Here is a 20,908-nt window from a genome sequence, read left to right on the forward strand (position 1 = left end):
AACAGTTCCTCAAACATCGTCATGAACAACCCCCACCGCATCTCAAAGCCCTCCGCTGACCCCCTCAACTCAAACTTAATCTTCTCCAACCGGAGAAAGTTGTAAAGGTTCCCCGGCCAGGCCCCAAGCCCAACCTCCAACTAACCAGGATCTTTCTCCGGGCAATTAGAGAGGCGGAGGCCACAACATCGGTCCACTTCTCCTGCAGCAGCTCCGACCCCAACAAATGCCCACCACTGGGTCCAGCCTGACCTCCACCTACCCAATCTTAGGTAGCGTCCCAAACACCGCTTCCCAGTTTCTCTCCAGTATCTTGGAACACAAAACCATTCACGCACGATTCGCCAACCCCCACCCACACTTCACACACTCATTGGCCACCCCAATGGTCATTGACCACCCCACTCATTGGTCATCCTCGTCCAAGAGGCAGTTGAGTTCGCCCTCCGCCTCGCCTCGCACCACAGTTCCCAGCCTATTCCTCCCCCCCCAACTCTTCCTTGATAGTGTGTGTCTTGGAGAGGAGCCTGGAGGTGGTGTTCCCATGCGTCTGCTGCTCTCATCCTTCTAGGTCAATGGTTCCCAATTCACAGTAATCACATTTTAACACCTGAGAATTAACATGACCTCAGCAAAACAAAATCAACAATGCAGCACAGTAAAATTCAATACACAATTATCAAAGTTTGGATATTATAGATCAGCATTTAAGACATTATATAAACATGTTGGGCGGGATTCTCCGACCCCCCCGCCGGGCCGGAGAATAGCTGGGGGTTGACATGAATCCCGCCCCGACGCCAGCTGCTGGATTCTCCAGTGCTGGTATTCGACGGGGGCGGGAATCGGTCACGCCGGTCAGGAGCCGTTGGCAGCGGCTCCTCCCCCCTCCCCCAGCGATTCTTCCCCCCACGATGGGCCGAGCGGCCGCCCGTTTTTGGCCGGTCCCACCGGCGTAAATCAAACCAGGTCCGTACCGGCGGGACCTGGCTCTGCGGGCGGCCTGTGGAGTCCTCGGTGGGGCACAGGGGGATCTGGCCCTGGGGGGGCGGCATGGTGACCTGGCCCGCGATCGGGGTCCACCGATCCACGGGCGGGCCTGTGCCGTGGGGTCACTCTTTCCCTCCGCGCCGTCCGGTGTAAAGCTCCGCCTTGGCCGGCGCGGAGAAGAACCTCCCTGCGGTTCTCCCTGTTGGGATGGCACCAGTACACGCTGGCGCTCCCACGCATGCGCCAACCGCTGCGGCTGGTGGAGGCCTTTTCGGCGCCGGTTAGCATGGCACCACACCCTTCGGCGCCGGCTGGCGTGGTACCACCCATGCCGGCGCCAGCCTAGCCCCTGAAGGTGCGGAGGATTTCACACCTTCCAGGTGGCCTGAAGCCGGAGTGGTTCACACCACTCCTCGGCACCAGTACGGCCTCTTTCCCCCCCCCCCCCCCCCCCCCCCCCCCCCCCGCTGGTTAGGGGAGAATCCCACCCATGAAAATCTGTGGTTCAAAAGAACTTTAGAAAAATGCTATTATTTTGAGTGCTCCCAGACATTACATACAAGTTAGAATTTTAATTCTTAATTGTCTACTGAGGATTTCAAACAGCGCAAAATAATGCCTGTAGTTTCAGAGACTGCGGTTTCGATGTGGATTCCACTGTGCAATGGTTCCACTTTAATATAAAATAGATTTAGTTCACAAAGTGAATAACTTAGCTGAATTTGGAGCCATGTTCCTCACAACCGGGGATCGTTGAAAGTGGAGTGCTTCTGAACAGACGCCCCTCATTCTTGTCCGCTTTCTCTCATCTATTCATCTTTTTTCCTTTCAAAAACGTCTCGGCTATGTGCCTCAACTCTTTCGGAGATAGCGGATTCCACATTCTAACTATTCTGAGTAAAGAGGTCTCTCCATATTTCCCTTACGGGTTTATTACGCAAAGCATCGGCAACAGCAAATTTTGATTTAATCAGCTCACGGAGTAAAACATCCCAAGGAGATTCATAGGAGTGTCACCAAGCAACATTTCACAACAGGCCACTTAAGCAGATATTAAGACCCGTCACCAAAATCTTTGTCAAAGAGGCGTACCTTAAGGTGCTTTAAAGGAGGAGAAGGAAAGAGAAAGAGAAGAGAGAGAGAGAGAGGGCCAGACGTTCAGGGAGGGAATTCCAGAGCCCAGGGCCCAGGCTCTGAGAGGCACTAGTGGTGGAGAGATTAAAATTGAGGAATCTCAAAGGGCATTAATTAGAGAAGTGCAGAGATTGCAGAGAGTTGTGGGGCTGCAGCAGGTTGCAACAACCATTTACATCTGAATGAACAGCTAATATAAGAGGCACTGTTCGGGTGGGGTCAGCATTTACCCTTCCCTCTGGGGAGCATGATAAGATCCTATCCTCGGGCCAGATCTTACAGCATGCACCATGGATGGGTGAGGGGGGCTGGCTGCCCCCACCTCCCCCAAGCTGATATGCGTTTGCCCAGCGTCAGGGTGCAAAATCCAGTCCTCTATCTCTCCTCTCCATCTGTCTGTCTTTTTAGGGGGGGGATTTTCTGGCCGTTCTTGCCAGCAGGATCTTCCGGTTCCGCTGATGGTGAACCCCCACCCCAGGTTTCCCGGCGGCGGGGTGATGAATTCAATCCCATTGACAGCGGTGGGATCAGAAGATCCCGCAGGCGAGAATGGCCAGAAACGTAAGGCCCAACGTTGCACCCTCGCCCGGGCTATGGCCAATATAGGCTTATCTTCCCTTAATAAATCCCAGCAATGGCTTGTGGTCAGTGACTATGTTAAACCAACGACCTGGTGGATTTTCTTCATACTGTACATAACCATTAAGCCCCCATTTGCAATCTGGGTATAATTCTTTCTCCTTCTGAAAGGGTCCTCGAGGCAAAGACGATAGGGCGCTCCAAACCATCTCCTAATTTGTGGGATAAAACTGCCCCTATAGCATAAGGGGATGAGTCACATGACAGCACAATAGGTTTTCCCGGGTCAAAATGCACCAAGAGGTTTGAAGACTGTAATGCTGGCTTCATGACTCGGAAGGCTTCCTCTTGCGGCTCCCTCCATTGCCACTGCTGATTCTTCTTTACCAGCTGGTGTAATGGTGCCAATGTTGTGGCTAAGTTCAAAATGAGCCTTCCATAGTTATTTACCATAGCGAGGAAGGATTTGAGCTTGCTGACATTTTTGGGTGCAGGGAGGTCTCATATGGCCTTGATGTTTTCTTCCAGGGGATGCAACCCTGTCACATCAACGCAAAATTCTAGCTACGTCACTTCTGGGGCATGCAAAGTATACATTTCGCATTTTAGGCGAACCCCTGCATTCCGAAACTTCTTTAATGCTTCCTCTCGGCTGGCCACGTGTTCTTCTGGTGTAGTGCCAGTGACCAGCACATCATCAAGATAAACCATGACCGTGGAAATTCCCTGGAGGAGATTTTCCATCGTGCACTGGAAGATAGCGCAGGCTGAAGCAGCGGCAAATGGCAGTCTGGTACATTGGAAGAGGCCTTTGTGAGTATTGATTGTAGCAAACCTCTGAGGCTCCTCATCCAGCTTTAGTTGCAGGTAGGCATGTCTGAGGTCCAATTTGGAATAGATAAGGCCCCCTGCCAGCTTAGCGCAAAGGTTCTCGATTTGGGGAATTGGATACTGATCAACCTGAGTAGTCTGATTTATGATCATCTTACAATCCCTACAATCTTGGTTAAGGGCAGGGACTATCAGTGCTGCCTACTATGAAAACTGAACCAGTTTGATTATACCCAGCTCTTCCAATCTCTTTAGCTCTGCTTCAATCTTCTGATGCATTGCGTTTGGCACTGGTCTGGCTCTGAAAAACCTGGATGCCGAATCCGGACTTTGGTTTTGACGCCTTTAATCTGGCCCAATTTCTTATGGATCATGTCTTCATATCTCCTCAGGACACCTTGGAGGACGCCTTTGGATATTAGTTGAGCCTAACCTTCTGTAACCAGTCTCTTCCCATCAGATTGGGTCTATGTCCTTCTGCGACAACGAAAGGCAGTTTGGCCTCCTGCCCTCTGTAGGTTCTGAGGATCTTCAAAATTTCCCCGCTGCATTGGAAAAACATGGTTAGAAGCTTAAAAAGTGAGTTCCTGCATGAACATATTGGAAAGCCTACTCTCCCACTACGGTCACTGAAGTTCCGGTATTGACTTCCATTTTAAGGGGTCTGCCATTTACCCTTAAGACAATTTCAATCGTGGCCATCAATTAGACGGCATTTAACCAATACATTGCATGCTCTTCTCAAGCGCTCTTCTCCACTATGTTCAGTGACGCTGTGGACTGCTGCTGTCGCTTTGCCTCGTGTGGCGACGTGCTTGAATGTGCCCACTTCAGTTGCATTGTAAGCACACAAACTCACAAACATGACAGATTACCTGGGGATGCTCTCCCTTGCAACGATAGCAGTCCACCTCTGACTTGGGTTGATGCCAAAATCTTTTCCTAGTCCTTGGGTTCTGGTCCTGACCTGAGGACCGTATCTATTTCTCCGCTGTGCCTGTTGATTCCATGGCGGACCTTGCAGCCATACCACTTCTTACTTGGTTAACCTCTCCTTCAGTCATGCTTTGGAGCTTAGTGATGCCTTTTTCAGTGCATTCCATCTCCTGAGCTATTGTTCTGTCTGCCAGAAACGTCTTCTGGATATTAAGGTTATGGGACCCACAAACCAATCGATTGTGCAACATATCTCTAAACACAGACCCAAACTCAGAGTGCTCAGTCAGCTGGAAAAGCCTGGCTATGAAGGCTGAAATAAATTCTTCATGGTCCCTCACTGCAGAGTTAAACTTATAACATTGGAGGATAATCGAGAGCCTTGGGTTGAAATGTTCTTTAACCAATTTCACGATCTGGCCAAAGTTCTTTAGGTCACCTCCACGGATTTGACGTTTCTAATCAAATTACATGTTTGGGGCCCACAAACTGTCAGAAGTATTACCTTCTGTTTGTCCTCACCTGTGACATCGATCGCAGTAAAATAATAGTGGACCCGTTCGATGTGCTGACTCCAATCCTCAGCCCTTTGGTCAAATGGGTCTAGTTTATCAATGATAGGCATTTGCACTCACGGTTTGAATGATTCCGACGCTGGCTGAAGTTTCTCTATTTTCCCAACTGCTCCTTCCTTCCCCCTTCAATTGACAGCGATTGAAAACTTTTACCTCATCGCCAATGTGGTGGCTTAATACATATACTGGAAGCTTCCGGTAGTTAACAAAGGGATTTATTGATGAATGGCAAAGGCAATTAAGTAAATAACACTTCTTAACACTTCGGTTCCAATGTCCGCTGCTCAGGGTCCTGCTCTAAGGGCCCCGCCCAAACTTCCTATTGGCCGGGGTTTGCGCACTTCTGCACGGTTGGCCCCAAGCCGGTCACATGGTCCACGAAGCCTGCCCCCTTAAAGGGGCCACACTACCTCAAATTGTTTGGCCATTTCAGAGTCACATGTAGACCAGGAAAGGATGGGTTTTTAACAACAATCAATGATGGCTGTAAGGCCACTATTAGCCATAGCCCAGTGCCATTACCACTATACCACAGTCTCTCCTCAGACAAAGACTTGAAGGGGAAGATTTGCAGGGCTATAGGGAAAGCGCAAAGGAGTGAAACTAATTGGACAGCTCTTTTGAAGAGTTAGCATAGGCAAGATGGGCCAAATGGCCTCTTTCTGTGCCGTAAAACTCAATGAATTGTGAGCACACTGGACGTGACCTTTCTGTGCCTGTGTAATCAGAGCAGAGTATTAGGCTCTGGCTTCTGGGTGTGACAGTAACACTCTGAGAATATATGTTTAAACCAATAAGGTGAAACATTTCTGAAAGTTCATTTCAAGATGACATTTTACAGGGCTTGAATTAGCTTTCTTATCATATTATGAATAACAAATTCTGTTGAACAGAATAATTACACTGTATGGGCACATTGGAGATAGGAAACTGGAAAATTGATAAAGCTACACATATCAAAATGACCCAGTGTTAATTACCATTCTGAATGACGAAGATGAACGTTATTTGAAATATTTAGGCTAATCCTTTTCATACTTGGGATATGGGTGCTGATGGCGAGGTCAGTATTCATTGCCGGTTCCTTGAAAAGGTGATGGTGTGCTGTCTTCTTGAGCCACTACAATCCCAGTGGTCTAAGTACACCCATTATGCTGTTAAGGAGGGAGTTTCAGGGTGTAGTAGTCACCACTAATGTATATATAGTATACAGAAGATGTTGATATAGGTGCTTTACGGTAAGGCCCCTGTACTACAGGTACGGGAGTAGATCCCTGCCGGCTGGCTCCGCCCAGTAGGCGGAGTATAAATATGTGTGCTCCCCGTACAGCAGCCATTTCGTCAGCTACTGTAGGAAGCCACACATCTCAGTGTAATAAAGCCTCGATTACATCCTACTCTCGTCTTTGCGTAATTGATAGTGCATCACAGGGCTTTGGCTCAGCAACAGTAGCGGAACAGCGATATACTGCCAAGTGAGGATGGTGAGTGGTTTGAACATAGAACACAGAACATACAGTGCAAAAGGAGGCCATTCGGCCCGTCGAGTCTGCACCGACCCATTTAAGGCCTCACTTCCACCCTCTCCCCGTACCCAATAACCCTTCCTAACATTTTTGGTCACTAAGGCAATTTATCATGGCCAATCCACCTAACCTGCAAGTCTTTGGACTATGGGAGGAAACCGGAGCACCCGGAGGAAACCCACGCAGACACGGGGTGAACGTGCAGACTCCGCACAGACAATGACCCAGCCAGGAATCAAACCTGGGACCCTGGTGCTGTGAAGCCACAGCGCTATCCACTTGGAGCGGAACTTCCAGGTGGTAGTATTCCCATGCGTCTGCCGCCTTTGTCCTGGTAGAGGTCGGAGCTATCTGTTTTACCAGAGTGGCTGTTTTTGTAACTGCGTCTTGCTTGTGCACTTCCTTGAAAATATGTTGTGTCAAACTGATTACTGTCCATTGTGTCCGGCTCAAAGGCGGTATTAACTTTCTGGAAACAAATAACTTTCCACAAGAATTTGCCACCCTTTCTCATACAGAGAGTTCACTTGAATGTCCCATTCTCAAGAGTATTTTACTGTACAAACGCAGCCCCAGTTTTCTGCGGTGCTTAACCACACGAGGCTTTACATTATTGCAACATGGTGGAAGATCTGAGTAAGTCAAAGTGACAGCTTTGCCATGATTACAAGAATCAAATGAACGAGCGATTAATATAAATAGAGACGGCTGGAAATACTCAGCAGGCCAGACAACTTGCTCACTGCATTAGTCTGCATTGAATGCGCCCGACTATTACAACAGCAATCGGCCTACCCCCCTCCCCGAAGTAAATGGGAGACCCGCTGCTGAAAAGCCTGACAGCTAAGGCATCTAAAGCCTGCGATGAAGGCCGAGTATTTGGGAGCTTTAGTACATTGTCAGCTACACAGGCAGAACTTACACCAACTCTTGTTCATTGATACAAAGCAGGAGGCTTGTTTTTTTTTAATTTTCTCTCTTCTCTTGTATTTTTCTCTCTGCATTCCACATCCTGCTTGCTTCACGGGTGGATGATTATGTTTAGAAGAAAAACAATATTGTAAGATTTGAAAGTCCCAGCACAAAATCGTGAGTGAGCTCAGAGGTTATTGCCTCTCATGTTGTATTTGTAAGAGATGGCATGCTTGCAAAGCTAAGAAGGGGAAACTTACGCTGAAATGTTGGTTGTGCTCCAGGTGATCCCAAAGCAGCATGGATGGCATTGTGGCTGATGGAACCATCAATTCACCAGACACGTGTTTCCGATATGAATCTAGGCTTTAATCGACTTACTTCAGAGCCAGCCTGTTACCCGTTGATGAACTCTTAGTGAACTCACGCTGACTCTGGACAAGGGTATTTATACAGCTGCACTAGGGGGAACGAGTCGTGGGTGGAGCCAAGGGTGGAGCCTAGTACAAGTTCCTGAGTACTCCCAGCGCTACTCCCCCTGGTGGTAGGATAGCGCTACTGCGCTTACAAAGACAGTGTGAATTATTATATATATATTCACCACATTCACCCCCTGCAAAAAAAATCAAGGTGGTGGCCTACAACGTCAGTCTGTCCGGTGGTCGAATTGTCCATTGTGATCTGCGGAGCACCGGGGTTGCAGCCTCTTGCGGTGGCTGGATGGGTGTTGTGTGCTGGGGTACGATGGCGGACTCCAGGGAGGGTTGTATCCGAGCTTCATACACTCCTGGTTCGACTGGGGGCGCTGGGGGCTGGCCGGCGCGGGGGCGCGGAACTGGTGGAGCGAGCTCGTGGGCTCGGGAGCGTGAGGGGGCGGCGGATCCAGCGGGTGCCAGATCCCGGAGGGATACCGTGTCCTGACGCCCGTCAGGGAACTCGACGAATGCGTACTGGGGTTGGAGTGGAGCAGGCGCACCTTTTCAACAAGGGGGTCGGTTTTGTGCGCCCTGACATGTTTCCTCAGAAGTACAGGGCCCGGTGTCTTCAGCCATGCCGGAAGTGAGACCCCCGTGGTAGTGCCCCTGGACGGGGTTGGTTGGTCGCCGTGCACAAAAGGGACCTAATAGCGTGGAGCGCGCCTGGGAGGACTTCCTGCCACTGGGAGACTTGGAGCTTTCTAGACCGGAGGGTCAGTAGGACGGTCTTCCAGACCGTCGCGTTCTCCCTCTCCACCTGCCCATTCCCCCTGGGGTTGTAGCTGGTAGTCCTGCTCGAGGCAATGCCCTTGTCGAGCAGGTACTGACGCAGCTCGTCGCTCATGAAGGACGAACCCCGGTCGCTGTGTACGTAGCTGGAGAAACCAAACAGGGTGAAGATGCTATGCAGGGCCCTAATGATTGTGTGGGAGGTCATGTCGGGGCACGCGATAGCGAATGGGAAACGGGAGAACTCGTCTACGACGTTTAAAAAGTAAATGTTCTTGTTAGTTGAGGGGAGTGGCCCTTTGAAATCAATCGCGAGGCATTCAAAGGGCCTAGAAGCCTTGACCAGGTGGGCCCTGTCTGGTCTATAGAAGTGCAGTTTGCACTCCGCACAGATCGGGCAGTCCCTGGTGACCGCTTTTACCTCCTCGTTGGAGAAAGGCAGGTTTCGGGCCCTGATGTAGTGGGCAAGCCGGGTGACCCCCGGATGGCAGAGATAAGTGTGGATGACTTTTAATCGGTCGATCTGCACGCTGGCGCATGTCCCGCAGGATAGGGCATCCGGAGGCTCGTTGCGTTTCCCGGGTCGATATTTGATATCGTAATTGTAGGTGGAGAGTTTGATCCTCCACCTCAGAATTTTGTCGTTTTTTATTTTGCCCCTTTGCGAGTTGACGAACATGAAGGCAACCGATCTTTGGTTGGTGATGAGGGTGAACCTCCTACCTGCGAGGTAGTGCCTCCAGTAACGGATAGCCTCCACAACGGCTTGTGCTTCTTTCTCGACTGAAGAGTGTCGGAGTTCTGAAGCGGAGAGGGTACGGGAGAAAAATGCAACTGGTCTCCCTGCCTGATTTAACGTGGCTGCAAGAGCTACCTCTGAGGCGTCGCTCTTTACCTGAAATGGAGTGGATTCATCCACCGCCCGCATGGCCGCTTTGGCAATGTCCTCCTTGATGCCGCCGAAGGCCTGGCGTGCCTCGGCTGACAGGGGAAATCGTGTGGCCCTAAAGAGTGGGCGGGATTTGTCCGCATATTGAGGGACCCACTGGGCATAGTATGAAAAGAAGCCCAAGCACCGTTTGAGGGCCTTGGGGCAATGGGGGAGGGGGAGTTCTAAGAGGGGGCGCATACGGTCCGGGTCTGGGCTCAGGACTCTGTTTCCCACGACATAGCCGAGGATGGCTAGTCTGGTTGTGCGGAAAACGCATTTCTCCTTGTTGTATGTGAGGTTCAGTTTCTATGCCGTCTGGAGAAAACGGTGTAGGTTGGCGTCGTGGTCCTGCTGGTCATAGCCGCAGATGGTGACATTGTCCAAGTACGGAAACGTGGCCCGCAGCCCGTATTGGTCCACCATTCGGTCCATTGCTCGTTGGAACACCGAGACCCCATTAGTGACGCCGAAAGGGACCCGGAGGAAATGGAAGAGGCGGCCATCGGCCTCGAATGCCGTGTAGTGGCGGTCCTCCGGGCGGATTGGGAGCTGGTGGTATGCAGACTTCAGATCCACCGTGGAAAAGAGCCGGTACTGGGCGATCTGGTTTACCATGTCTGCAATCCTGGGGAGGGGATACGCGTCGAGGAGCGTAAATCTATTTATGGTCTGACTAGTTGACCACCATACGGAATTTTCCCCCGGTCTTAACGACCACCACCTGAGCTCTCCAGGGACTATTGGTGGCCTCTATAACCCCTTCACTGAGTAGCCTTCGGACCTCTGCTCTGACAAATACCCTATCCTACAGGCTGTACCGCCTGCTACGAGTGGCTACAGGTTTACAGTCCTTTGTGAGATTGGTGAAGAGAGGAGGGGGGGATTCGCAGCGTAGCGAGGCTGCAGATCGTGAGTGGGGGCAGGGGCCCTCCGAAGCTGAGGGTGAAGCTCTTGAGGTTACCTTGGAAGTCTAGGCCTAGTAAGAGTGGCGCGCAGAGTTCGGGCAAAACGTAGAGTTTGAATTTCGAGTAGCTAGCGCCTCAGATTGTGAGTGTCGCGGCGGTGCGCCCCTGGATCTGGACCGAATGGGAGCCTGAAGCGAGCGAGATAGTTTGCTGCACGGGGAAAACGGGGAGAGAACAGCATCTTACCAGGTCTGGATGTATGAAGCTCTCAGTGCTCCCGGAGTCGAAGAGGCATGGCGTTTTGTACCCGTTGATATGGACCTCTGCCATCGTGTTTCGTAGATTCTTTGGTCGTGATTGGTCTAGAGTGACCGCGCTGAGTTGCGGGTAGTCAGCGGCTCAATCAGTCGTGCTGAAGTGGCCCCGTGATGACTGCCCTCTGAGTTCATAGTCAAATTCGAATTATTCCGCAGTGTAGTCCGAGCGCGGAGATGCCAATCGGGCCCGTGGATCGCATGCGGCGGGCGGCGAGGAAGATGGCGTCCAAGATGGCGGCCTCCATGAGTCGCACGTGGCCGGCCGCGTGGTGGAGGTTTTCCAAGATGGCGGCCCCCATGGATCGCACGTGGCTCGAGGTGGCTGAGTCGGGGCATAGGCCGCAGCGTTTCGGGCCCCGCCTGCCTGTGAGTGAGGGGAGCGATTACTTCGAGTCGCTGGGGAGTTGGAAGCTGGGGCCCTTTTAGCGAGGCACACTCTTGCGTAATGGCCTTTTCGCCCGCAGCTGCTGCAGGTCGCATTGCGGGCCGGGCAGTGCTGCTGCGGCAGGCTGGAGCAGCATAGTGGCTGGCTGGAGCAGCATAGTGGCTGGGCGGCCGCGTGGCACAGGCCTGGGGGAGTCGCTGGTCGGGGGGCCATGATTGGGTCGCGGGGTCTGCGGGGAACGAGTTAAGGCTGCGGAAGACGACCTCCATCGTGGTAGCAGCTTCCACAGTCGTTTCTAAGTCCTGGGCCCCCTTTTCCAGCAGTCATTGGCGCACATAGTTAGATATGAGGCCCGCTACAAAAACATCGCGTACAGCAAGTTCCCTGTGTTCAGCCGCGGTAACCGCTTGATAATTACAGTCATTGGACAAATTATTGAGTTCCCTTAGAAATTCGGCGAGTGATTCTGTAGGCCGCTGGCGGCGAGTCGTGAACACATGGCGAACGTAAACTTCATTAATAGGCCTTACATAAATTTTATCGAGAACTGCTAGCGCCGCAGGATATGAACTGGCCAAGTTTAGTTGCGTAGAGTTTCTGTGGCTCATCCTCGCATGCAGTAGACTTAGCTTCTGATCCTCTGTTGTTTTGGCTGTGCTCGCTTCTGCCAGGTAGGCCTTGAAGCACCGCACCAGTGGGAGAAGCTTTCTTTAGCCTCTGCATCCTGCGGGTTGAGTTTCAGGCGTCCAGGCTTGAGGGCTGATTCCATAATCGATCTTTACTGTTCTTAAGGTGATTAAATTGATGGAACCATCAATTCACCAGACACGTGTTTCCGATATGAATCTAGGCTTTAATCGACTTACTTCAGAGCCAGACTGTTACCCGTTGATGAACTCTTAGTGAACTCAGGCTGACTCTGGACAAGGGTATTCATACATCTGCACTAGGGGGAGGAGTCATGGGCGGAGCCAAGGGTGGAGCCCAGTACAAGTTCCTGAGTACTCCCAGCGCTACTCCCCCTAGTGGTAGGATAGCGCTACTGCACTTACAAAGACAGTGTGAATTATCATATATATATTTATATGTTACATTCACCACAGTGGCAAACACTGCTGCCTTACAGCGCCAGGGACCCAGGTTCAATTCCGGCCTTGTGTCGCTGTCTGTGTGGAGTTTGCAAATTCTCCCTGTGTCTGTGTGGGTTTCCCCCGGGTGCTCCGCTTTCCTCCCATGGTCTAAAGATGTGCAGGTTAGGAGGATTGGCCATGCTAAAATTGTCCCTTAATGTCCAAAGATGTGCAGGTTAGCTGGGGTTATGGGGATAGTGTGGGGGAGTGGGGGAGATGCTCTTTCACAGGATCAGTGCAGACTGGATGGGTTGAATGGCCTCTGTAGTAATCCACGGGAGGCAGGAGTTCCGCCACCACACCAATATTTATTTACAATAACGATATTACAGGAGCAGCTACAAACAGTGCTGCTAGCAGTCCAGTCAACTTAAGACTGGTCACAAAGCCTACACAGGTTATTATATGGGCCCCCTCAATGAGCTATCATTGAGGGACCTCATACTCCAATTGGCCAACCAATAAAGCCAATTGGAGTTCATTACAGGCTCCTTCTGCACTGTAGAGATTCTATAGCAGCCTCTGGTATTCATTCCAAGTACAGAACCACCAAGAGAGCAGACCGAGCAATTGCCTGTGTAAATGTGTGGAAGATTGAACAAGCTGGGGTTCTCAAAAGGCTGAGGGGTGATCTGATAGACGTCTTTAAAACCATGAAGGGTTTTAATAGGATAGTCATAGAAAAGATGTTTCCACTTGCTCGCGAGACCAGAGTGCGGGGCCATCAATATAAAATAGTCATTAATCGACCCAATGGAGAATTCAGGAGAAACCTCTTTTCTTGTGGTGTGGTGAGAATGTGGGACTCACTACCTGAGGGAATGGTTGAGGCGAATAGTAAGATGCATTTAAGAGGCAGCTGGATGAACACACGAGGGTGAAGAGATGTGTTGATAGAGGAAGTGAAGAAGAATGGGAGGAGGCTTGTTTGGAATGGGGGGGGGGGGCAAATAGCTTGTCTGTGTGCTGTTAGCTCCATGTAATATATAACCGGTGTGAGTAACACAAGTCATCAGTGGGGCCTGGTAACAGTGAGCGACCTAATGGTACCAATTTGGGACCGTACAGATTATTTTTTTAATTCCGTTTTGGGATGTTAAGTGTCATTGGCACGGCCAGCATTTATTGCCCATTCCAAATCATCCTTGAACTGAGTCCTAGGTCATTACAGGGGGTAATTAAGACCCATTGCTGTGGGTTTGGAGTCACACATAGGCCAGACCAGGTAAGGATAGCAGATTTCCTACCCTAATGTGGACCAGAAAGAAATGAACAACAGTCTGATAGTTTTATGGTCGCCATTACTGAGAACAGCTTCTTATTCCAGATTTATTCATTAATTGAATTTAAATTCCACAAGCTGCAATGATGGGATTTGAACCTGAATTCACAGAGCAGTACCCTGGACCTTGCGACTGCTAGTCTGGTGGCATTACCACCATGCCGTCCCCTTATTTGAAACCTAATCTACTGAGATCCCACACAGGAGTCAGGTTTTGATTCAATGGTAGCTTTCCTGCTTGTGTGTTAGTATGTCCCAGATCTGAGTGTCCACTTAGCTTCAGCTCTGTCATCCAGTGGTTCCCTCTCCCTCATAGCAATTCTCAGTAGTTTTACAGTATAGTGCACAGGAGCAATAGTTAATTCTGTTGAAGGAGTTTATGGTTTGTGTGTCTCTCCACAGGTCTGGCAATGTGGGGGCAGTGTGGAGGTACTTCCTTGTTCCAGACTCGCCCATATTGAGAGAGCCCACAAACCCTACACTGAGGATCTTACTACACATGTCCGCAGAAACGCGCTGAGGGTGGCGGAGGTCTGGATGGACGAGTTCAAAAGTCATGTCTACATGGCCTGGAACATTCCAATCGAGGTGGGTTCATAGGGAGATGTTAACTAATCCAATGGCTTCATTTGATGGATTTATTCACTTGTGCTCCATGGCAAGAAGATGTTTGTACACGAGATTAGTCACCAAGGCACATTCATCGGCCATCTCCGCCTCTGCTTCAGCTCATCTCCTGCTGAAATCTTCACCCATGACCTCTAGAACTGACCATTCAAATACTCTCCTGGACAGTCACCCACTTGCACCTTCAAAAAAACTCAAGCTCATCCAAAGCTCTGCTGCCCATGCCTTAACTCACATCAAATCCCATTCATCTCTCACCTATTGTACTTGCTGCCTGTTTAGCCTCTATTTTTAAATTCTGATCCTTATTTTTGAATCCCTTCATTGCCTCGCCATTCCCCGCTACTTGTAACCTTCACCAGCCCCACAATTCTCTGAAATCTCTGCCCTCGTCCAAGTCTGGCCTCTTGCACATCTTGCCGATCCTCTGTGGGAAGATTGGGGAGTAGACTGAATAGATCGACACCAAAATATTCCCCGCCATTTCAGATGCTGATGAATAATAACGTACATTTTTACAGCACCTTTAATAAGTGAAGCAAAATGTCCCAAATGTATACAAATAACATTTGAACACAGAGAGGAGATAGTAGCTGATACAATGGGTCAAATGGTTTCCTTCTGTATCGTCCTTCTGTATCGGTGACATCACGAGCATTCCACAGGGTGCAGGGAATCCCCACTGCCGACCCACGTTCCCCTACCCCCAGCTCCCAGAGAGTCATATAGGTTAAAAATTCCAGGGACACCACTGCTCTGTAATTTGAAAACTAGTTTCTAAATCATAGGATGAAAATTAATGAAAGGAAAATCGCCTATTGTCACGAGTAGGCTTCAAGGAAGTTACTGTGAAAAGCCCCTAGTCGCCACATTCCTGCGCCTGTTCGGGGAGGCTGGTATGGGAATTGAACCGTGCTGCTGGCCTGCCTGGGTCTGGTTTAAAAGCCAGCGATTTAGCCCAGTGTGCTAAACCAGCCCCTGGTGTGGGGATAGGAGGGTTTGATCTGGACAGGAGGGGGTAATCCTGCAGCATCTGCTGATATGGTGGGGGTCTTTGGAGGCTTGGGTGAGAAGCTGCACCCCTGGGCAGGGAATGGGATATCGAGAAGAGAGTGTCCAGTCAGAGGAGTCCCTCAGAAAGGCCCACTGGATCCAGAGTATAGACGTAAAGGCCTCTTCTCCTGGTTCCACCAGCCCTCACCTGGATCTAGCTGCTGGGGTTCCTGTAGTGCAGAGAAACTGGCCAACTAGAGCTAAAGCTGAATAATTCAACAACAAAAGGCTCACAATGTATCAATGTGGGGGTTGATCTTGCCTCAGTGAAACCTGGGAATGGGCAGGTTGGAGATGGGTTTATATCAGAAATTGGATCTTAAGGCTTGAATATCCCCAACCACACGACGCAAGCTCTCCCACGCTGCGGTTAAAACTCCCCAGATGTGCTTGGTTCTCCTCGATTCTCGAATCAGGCAGTGAGGTGATTGTTGTGCTTTGATTTGAGACTGTACAAGTGGTTTTTCAGTTTAAATGTTACTTGAACAAGAAAAGCCTCTAATTTCTCCTGAGTGACATGCATGGGTTCAGTTAATAAAATCAAGCCAGGCTTGACAGACCTACATCAGCCTGAGGAAGAGGCATGTGCCACTTCAGATGGCCACATTGTTCACCCTTTGACAAGCCATTCCAACTTTACCTGTCTATGCTCTTCATTCTGCCCAATAAAGCTTCAATTATTAATGAAATAGCTGTTGGAGAGCAGGAAGACATCGGACAGTCATCCACTGAATCATATTAGGAGATGTACAAGTAATTAAAGAGGGTTATGGTTGACTGAAGTATTGAAAGTCTTGAGCAGATTTGGGACCCCCCAGGGGCTTGGCCATGGCTCAGTGGGCAGCATTCATGCTTCAGAATTAAAAGGTTCAGGTCCTAGTTCAGTGACTTGAACGCATAGGGTTGGATTTTATGCGCCCCTGCCAGCAAGTAACAGGTGACCTGTCCACCACCTACCTGCCTCCAACTGCCCTCCACCACAGTTTTGCCAGCAGTAGGATTGTCATCAGGAAATTAATACCCACTTCAGGGCTCATCCTGCCAGGACTTAATCGTCACAGGCAGCACGGTAGCACAAGTGGATAGCACTGTGGCTTCACAGCGCCAGGGTCCCGGGTTCAATTCCCCGCTGAGTCACTGTCTGTGCGGAGTCTGCATATTCTCCCCGTGTCTGCGTGGGTTTCCTCCGGGTGCTCCGGTTTCTTCCCACAGTCCAAAGACGTGCTGGTCAGGTGGATTGGCCATGATAAATTGCCCTTAGTGACCAAAAAGGTTAGAAGGGGTTATTGGGTTATGGGATAGGGTGGAAGTGAGGGCTTCAGTGGGTCGGTGCAGGCTCGATGGGCCGAATGGCCTCCTTCTGCACTGAATGTTCTATTTTCTATGTCAAGCGGCAAGCCTGGCAGATTACACTGCATGGCTGGCAGGCGGGAGACTTGCCTGCTTAATGGGCCTCCTGAGTCCATCAGAGTGACCTCCTCCAAATTGTTGCCCCCCTCCCCCAGGTTCCCATCCTCTCAAACCCTCACTCCCCATCATTGGGGTCTGCCCTCTTGGCACACAGTGAGATCCCCAAATACTTACAACACAATACAACACCTATTGCCCCCGTGTATAGTACTGGCGAGAGCCACCACTCCTGGTGGTGCTACCAGTGGTGGGCAGTCACCGGCCTGTCCTGGAGAGGCAGAAATCCCATCTCCAGTCTATTCATGGCCAGTCAGCTGTTCAATTGTTGCAGGGTGTCTGATCTTGCCCTGGGTGGACTCCTTCCTGACATATTAGCTGGAGGCGGGTGGTGCCTCGGAAACCCCAGCCCATAATCTCAGCTGATGTTCCCAATGGCTGTAGTAAGGGAGTATTTACAGTGCCTTTCTTGGGTGGTGTTAATCCAAGGCCCTGTTTTCCCTCTCGGCTGGATATAAAATTGCTGTAACCCGCACGAGACCCACGGGGACAGACCCTGAGGCCTGTGGAATACGAGCTCCCCTATTGAGGGACGGATGCCCAACGGCAGTGCTCGTTAATTCCCAGAGATAAGAGCCGGCATCTCGGGATGGTCCTGGTTGGGATTTGGAATGTTGCTTAGTTGCTGTACTTCCTAACTGTGAGTAGGCAATAAATTACTTTTGGCTTACCTTTTCGGGGTTCCTCATTGACTGCAACAAAAATATTCCCTGACACTATTTTGTGGAGGAGATGGAAAGTTCTCTCCAGTGTCCTGGGCCAATATCAACCCCTCAACAAACATCACTAATACCTGATCTGACCATTCTTATATTCCCGTGTGGGAGCTTTCTGTTCACCAATTGGCTAACGTCTTTCCTACATTTCAACAGTGACGACACTTCCAAAATGTTTCGTGATCAGATGATAGTGTAGTGGTAATATCACTGGGTTAGTATTCTAGTGGCCCAGGCTAATGCTATGAGGCCCCGAGTTCAAACCCTGCCATGGGGGCTGGTAGAATTTGAATTGAATGAATGAAAAGTAAAAATTTGAATTATAAAACTGGTCTCAGTAATGATAACCCAAGCTGTAGTTTTATTGTTGAAAAACCCATCTGGTTTCACTAAAGGCCTTTCGGGAAGGAAATCTGCCAACCTTAACTCATGGTCCTAACTATATAGGTGACTCCAGACCCAAAGCAACATGGCTGAACTTGCCAGCTCTCTGAAATGGCCTAGCAAACCGTTCAGTTCAGTTCAGGGCAATTAGGGATGGGCAATAAAAGTTGGCCTTGCCATTGATGCCTGCATCCATTGAAAATAAATGACCTTTGAGGGACTTTGGTTAAGAGGGGTGCGGTGTAAGTGCAAGGCTCTCTTGTTTCTGTGACTAAGCAGTTTTCACAGTATCATAACATTAATGATTTTTTAGAATGGCCACTCGAGGCCATGTGACAATAGTACTACTTCCAGGTCAGACATACCTCACTAAGCATCTCCCCTCAACAATGGCAGCTTGCGTTTATATAATGCCATGAAGGTAGAAAAAGGTCTGACATAGCTTCACAAAAGACATGAGGGAAGATTGATAGCAAGGCAAAGAGAAATTAAACGGTCAATCTCATTCTTGACTAAATATATAGATGTTAAGAGGGAGAGAGAGATGGAGGATCAGATAGCTTTAAAGAGGCAATTTTAGATCATTGTAAAAGCACTTAGAACTATAGAATCCTGACAGTGCAGAAGGAAGCCTTTTGGCCCATCGAGTCGCACTGACACTCTGAAAGAGCACCCTACCTAGGCCCACTTCCCCAAGCTAACCCCACCTAACGTACAGGTCAGTTTTAGTTTGGCCAATCCACCTAACCTGCACATCTTTGGACTGTGGGAGGAAACCCACGCAGATGCAGGAAGAAAGTGCAAACTCCACACAGTCACCCAAGGGCAGAATTGAACCCGGGTCCCTGGCGCTGTGAGGAAGCAATGCTAACCGCCCAAAATAAACTTGACTTTGGATTGGCAACAAATACATGTAAAGAGACCTTAACCTTGCTTAGCTCTTCATTAAGCAGAGCTCTGGATGTCTTCAAGCTCCTGAGCGAATGAATTAACTCTATCTCGCCAAACCATTTGTCAGCAATCCGTACCAACTATGAACCATTGGTTCCAAAAATCACAGCATGAGGTTATAGATGGGCTTGGCTTTTAAATGTTACTCAAAAAGATTTGATTCACAAATTCGCACCAAATCCTGTTCACCCACCACCCCATACTCACTGGCCTTATCGCCTCCTGGTTATGTAACACTTTGATTTTTTAAATTCTCATCCTTGCTTTCAAATCCCTCTGTGGCCTCACCCCTCCCTGTTCCATTATCTCTTCCAGCTCCGTAACCCACTGGGATATTAGTGTTTCTCTCATTCTGCCCTCTCTCGTGTCCCCGAATTTCAGCCCTCCACCATTCGTGGCTGCTCCTGTGGCTGTGTGGGCCCTATGTTCTGGAATTCCCTCCTCAAACCTTTCCCCCTCCCTATCTTTCTCCCCCACCTTCAAGTTGCTCTTTCAAACCTATCGTTTTCATCAAGCTTTCGATCATCCGTTCTAATATTTCATGTGGCCCAGTGTCAAATTTTGTTTGATAGCGTGCCCGTGAAGTGCCTCAGGATGTTTCACGGTGTACATCAATGCTAATTGTTTCTGTTGAGTTCTGCAAATGGTTTTCTGTCATCATTAAGGAAAGTTTTGCTCATACATGACTCTTCCTGCTGTAATTATCTGAGAGGATTGAAGACTTGAGTACGTGTCCTTTTTCATCTTATCTCTGCAGAATTCAGGGATTGATATTGGAGATATTTCAAACAGAAAAGCTCTGAGACACCGGTTACAATGCAGAAGCTTTAATTGGTATCTGCACAATGTGTACCCAGAGATGAGAATGTACACGGACACTGTGGCCTACGGAATGGTAAGGACAATTGGGAGAGAACCCTCCTCACACTTCTGGGTTTTAACTTAAGGTGCAAAAGCTCGATGCCGGTCGTGACTCAATGGCAATGCTATTGGGTGTGATTTACCGGCCTCGTCGCACCCAAACTGGTGTCACGATGGGGCCCTTGAATCTCACGAGAGGCCTTGCGAGATTCAACTGGGATTCACACTGGCGCCAGGGTGGCACTGCCAAGGGTTGGGGCCTGAGTGGGGGAACCATGCCCATGAAAGGGGGGATGAAGGAGGGGGGGGGGGGTGGGAGGAGGTATGAAGTGTGGGGGGGAGATCCTCTGGGAGATCCCCACGAGTGCTGTTCTGTCCGGTCCCCGTTTGTGGGGACCAGTGCTGAACGGTACTCGCCCGAGGTCTCTGAGGCAAAAGGATTGAATCCCAAAGCCTCAGGTTCCTCGGAATCTGCACATTAGAGCAGCCTTGCTTTAATATGCAGATTTGCTAAAAAGTGTTCCCACCCACTGTGGGCGGGATTTACATCACAACATCTCGCCAGATCGTGTTGTATCTTGTGAGACTGGATAGATCTCGGGGGTTTTCATTTTTTTTCTTTTTAAATAATTTTTATTCAAGTTTTTTAATAACAGTAACAATAACAAATTTTCTCCCCGCAATTTAAAACAAACAAGGCGTGTTTCCACACCAAAACAAGAAAAGAACAAGAAGAAAATAACATAATAAACCCATCGCCGCAAAAAAAACCCCAACCATCACCAAACCCACCCCCCCCCCCGCCCCCCCCTCTCTCCCCCCCTCCCCCCCGCCCAGTTGCTGCCGAGACCGACCACTCTCTACCCCTTCGCCAGGAAATCGAGAAAGGGCTGCCACCGCCGAAAGAACCCCTGTATCGACCCCCTCAGGGCAAATTTCATCCTCTCCAACTTGATGAACCCAGCCATGTTTTTGACCCAGGTCTCCGAACTCGGGGGGCGCGTATCCCTCCACTGTAACAGAATCCTGCGCCGGGCTACTAGAGACGCAAAGGCCAGTATGCCGGCCTCCTGCACTCCCGGCTCCGAAGCTACCCCAAAGATCGCGAGCCCCCAGCCCGGCCTGACCCTAGATCCAACCACTTCCGACAAAATCCCCGTCACCCCCTTCCAAAACCTCTCCAGAGCCGGACATGCCCAAAACATATGGGT

At 49.9% G+C, this 20,908-nt stretch overlaps 1 protein-coding gene across 2 annotated transcripts in view; it reads left to right on the top strand.

Annotated features, from left to right (window-relative positions):
- The window catches only part of LOC119971809 (polypeptide N-acetylgalactosaminyltransferase 18-like), a 400,070-nt gene that overhangs the window by 290,023 nt on the left and 89,139 nt on the right, over positions 1–20,908 (top strand). For both annotated transcript variants that reach the window (XM_038807980.1, XM_038807981.1), the window contains exons 7-8: positions 14,041–14,226; positions 19,594–19,731. In XM_038807980.1, the coding sequence (XP_038663908.1) occupies positions 14,041–14,226; positions 19,594–19,731 (324 nt within the window). The remainder of the gene's footprint in view (positions 1–14,040; positions 14,227–19,593; positions 19,732–20,908) is intronic.

The sequence above is a fragment of the Scyliorhinus canicula genome, chromosome 9 (genome assembly GCF_902713615.1).
Source record: "Scyliorhinus canicula chromosome 9, sScyCan1.1, whole genome shotgun sequence".
Lineage (NCBI taxonomy): Eukaryota > Metazoa > Chordata > Chondrichthyes > Carcharhiniformes > Scyliorhinidae > Scyliorhinus > Scyliorhinus canicula.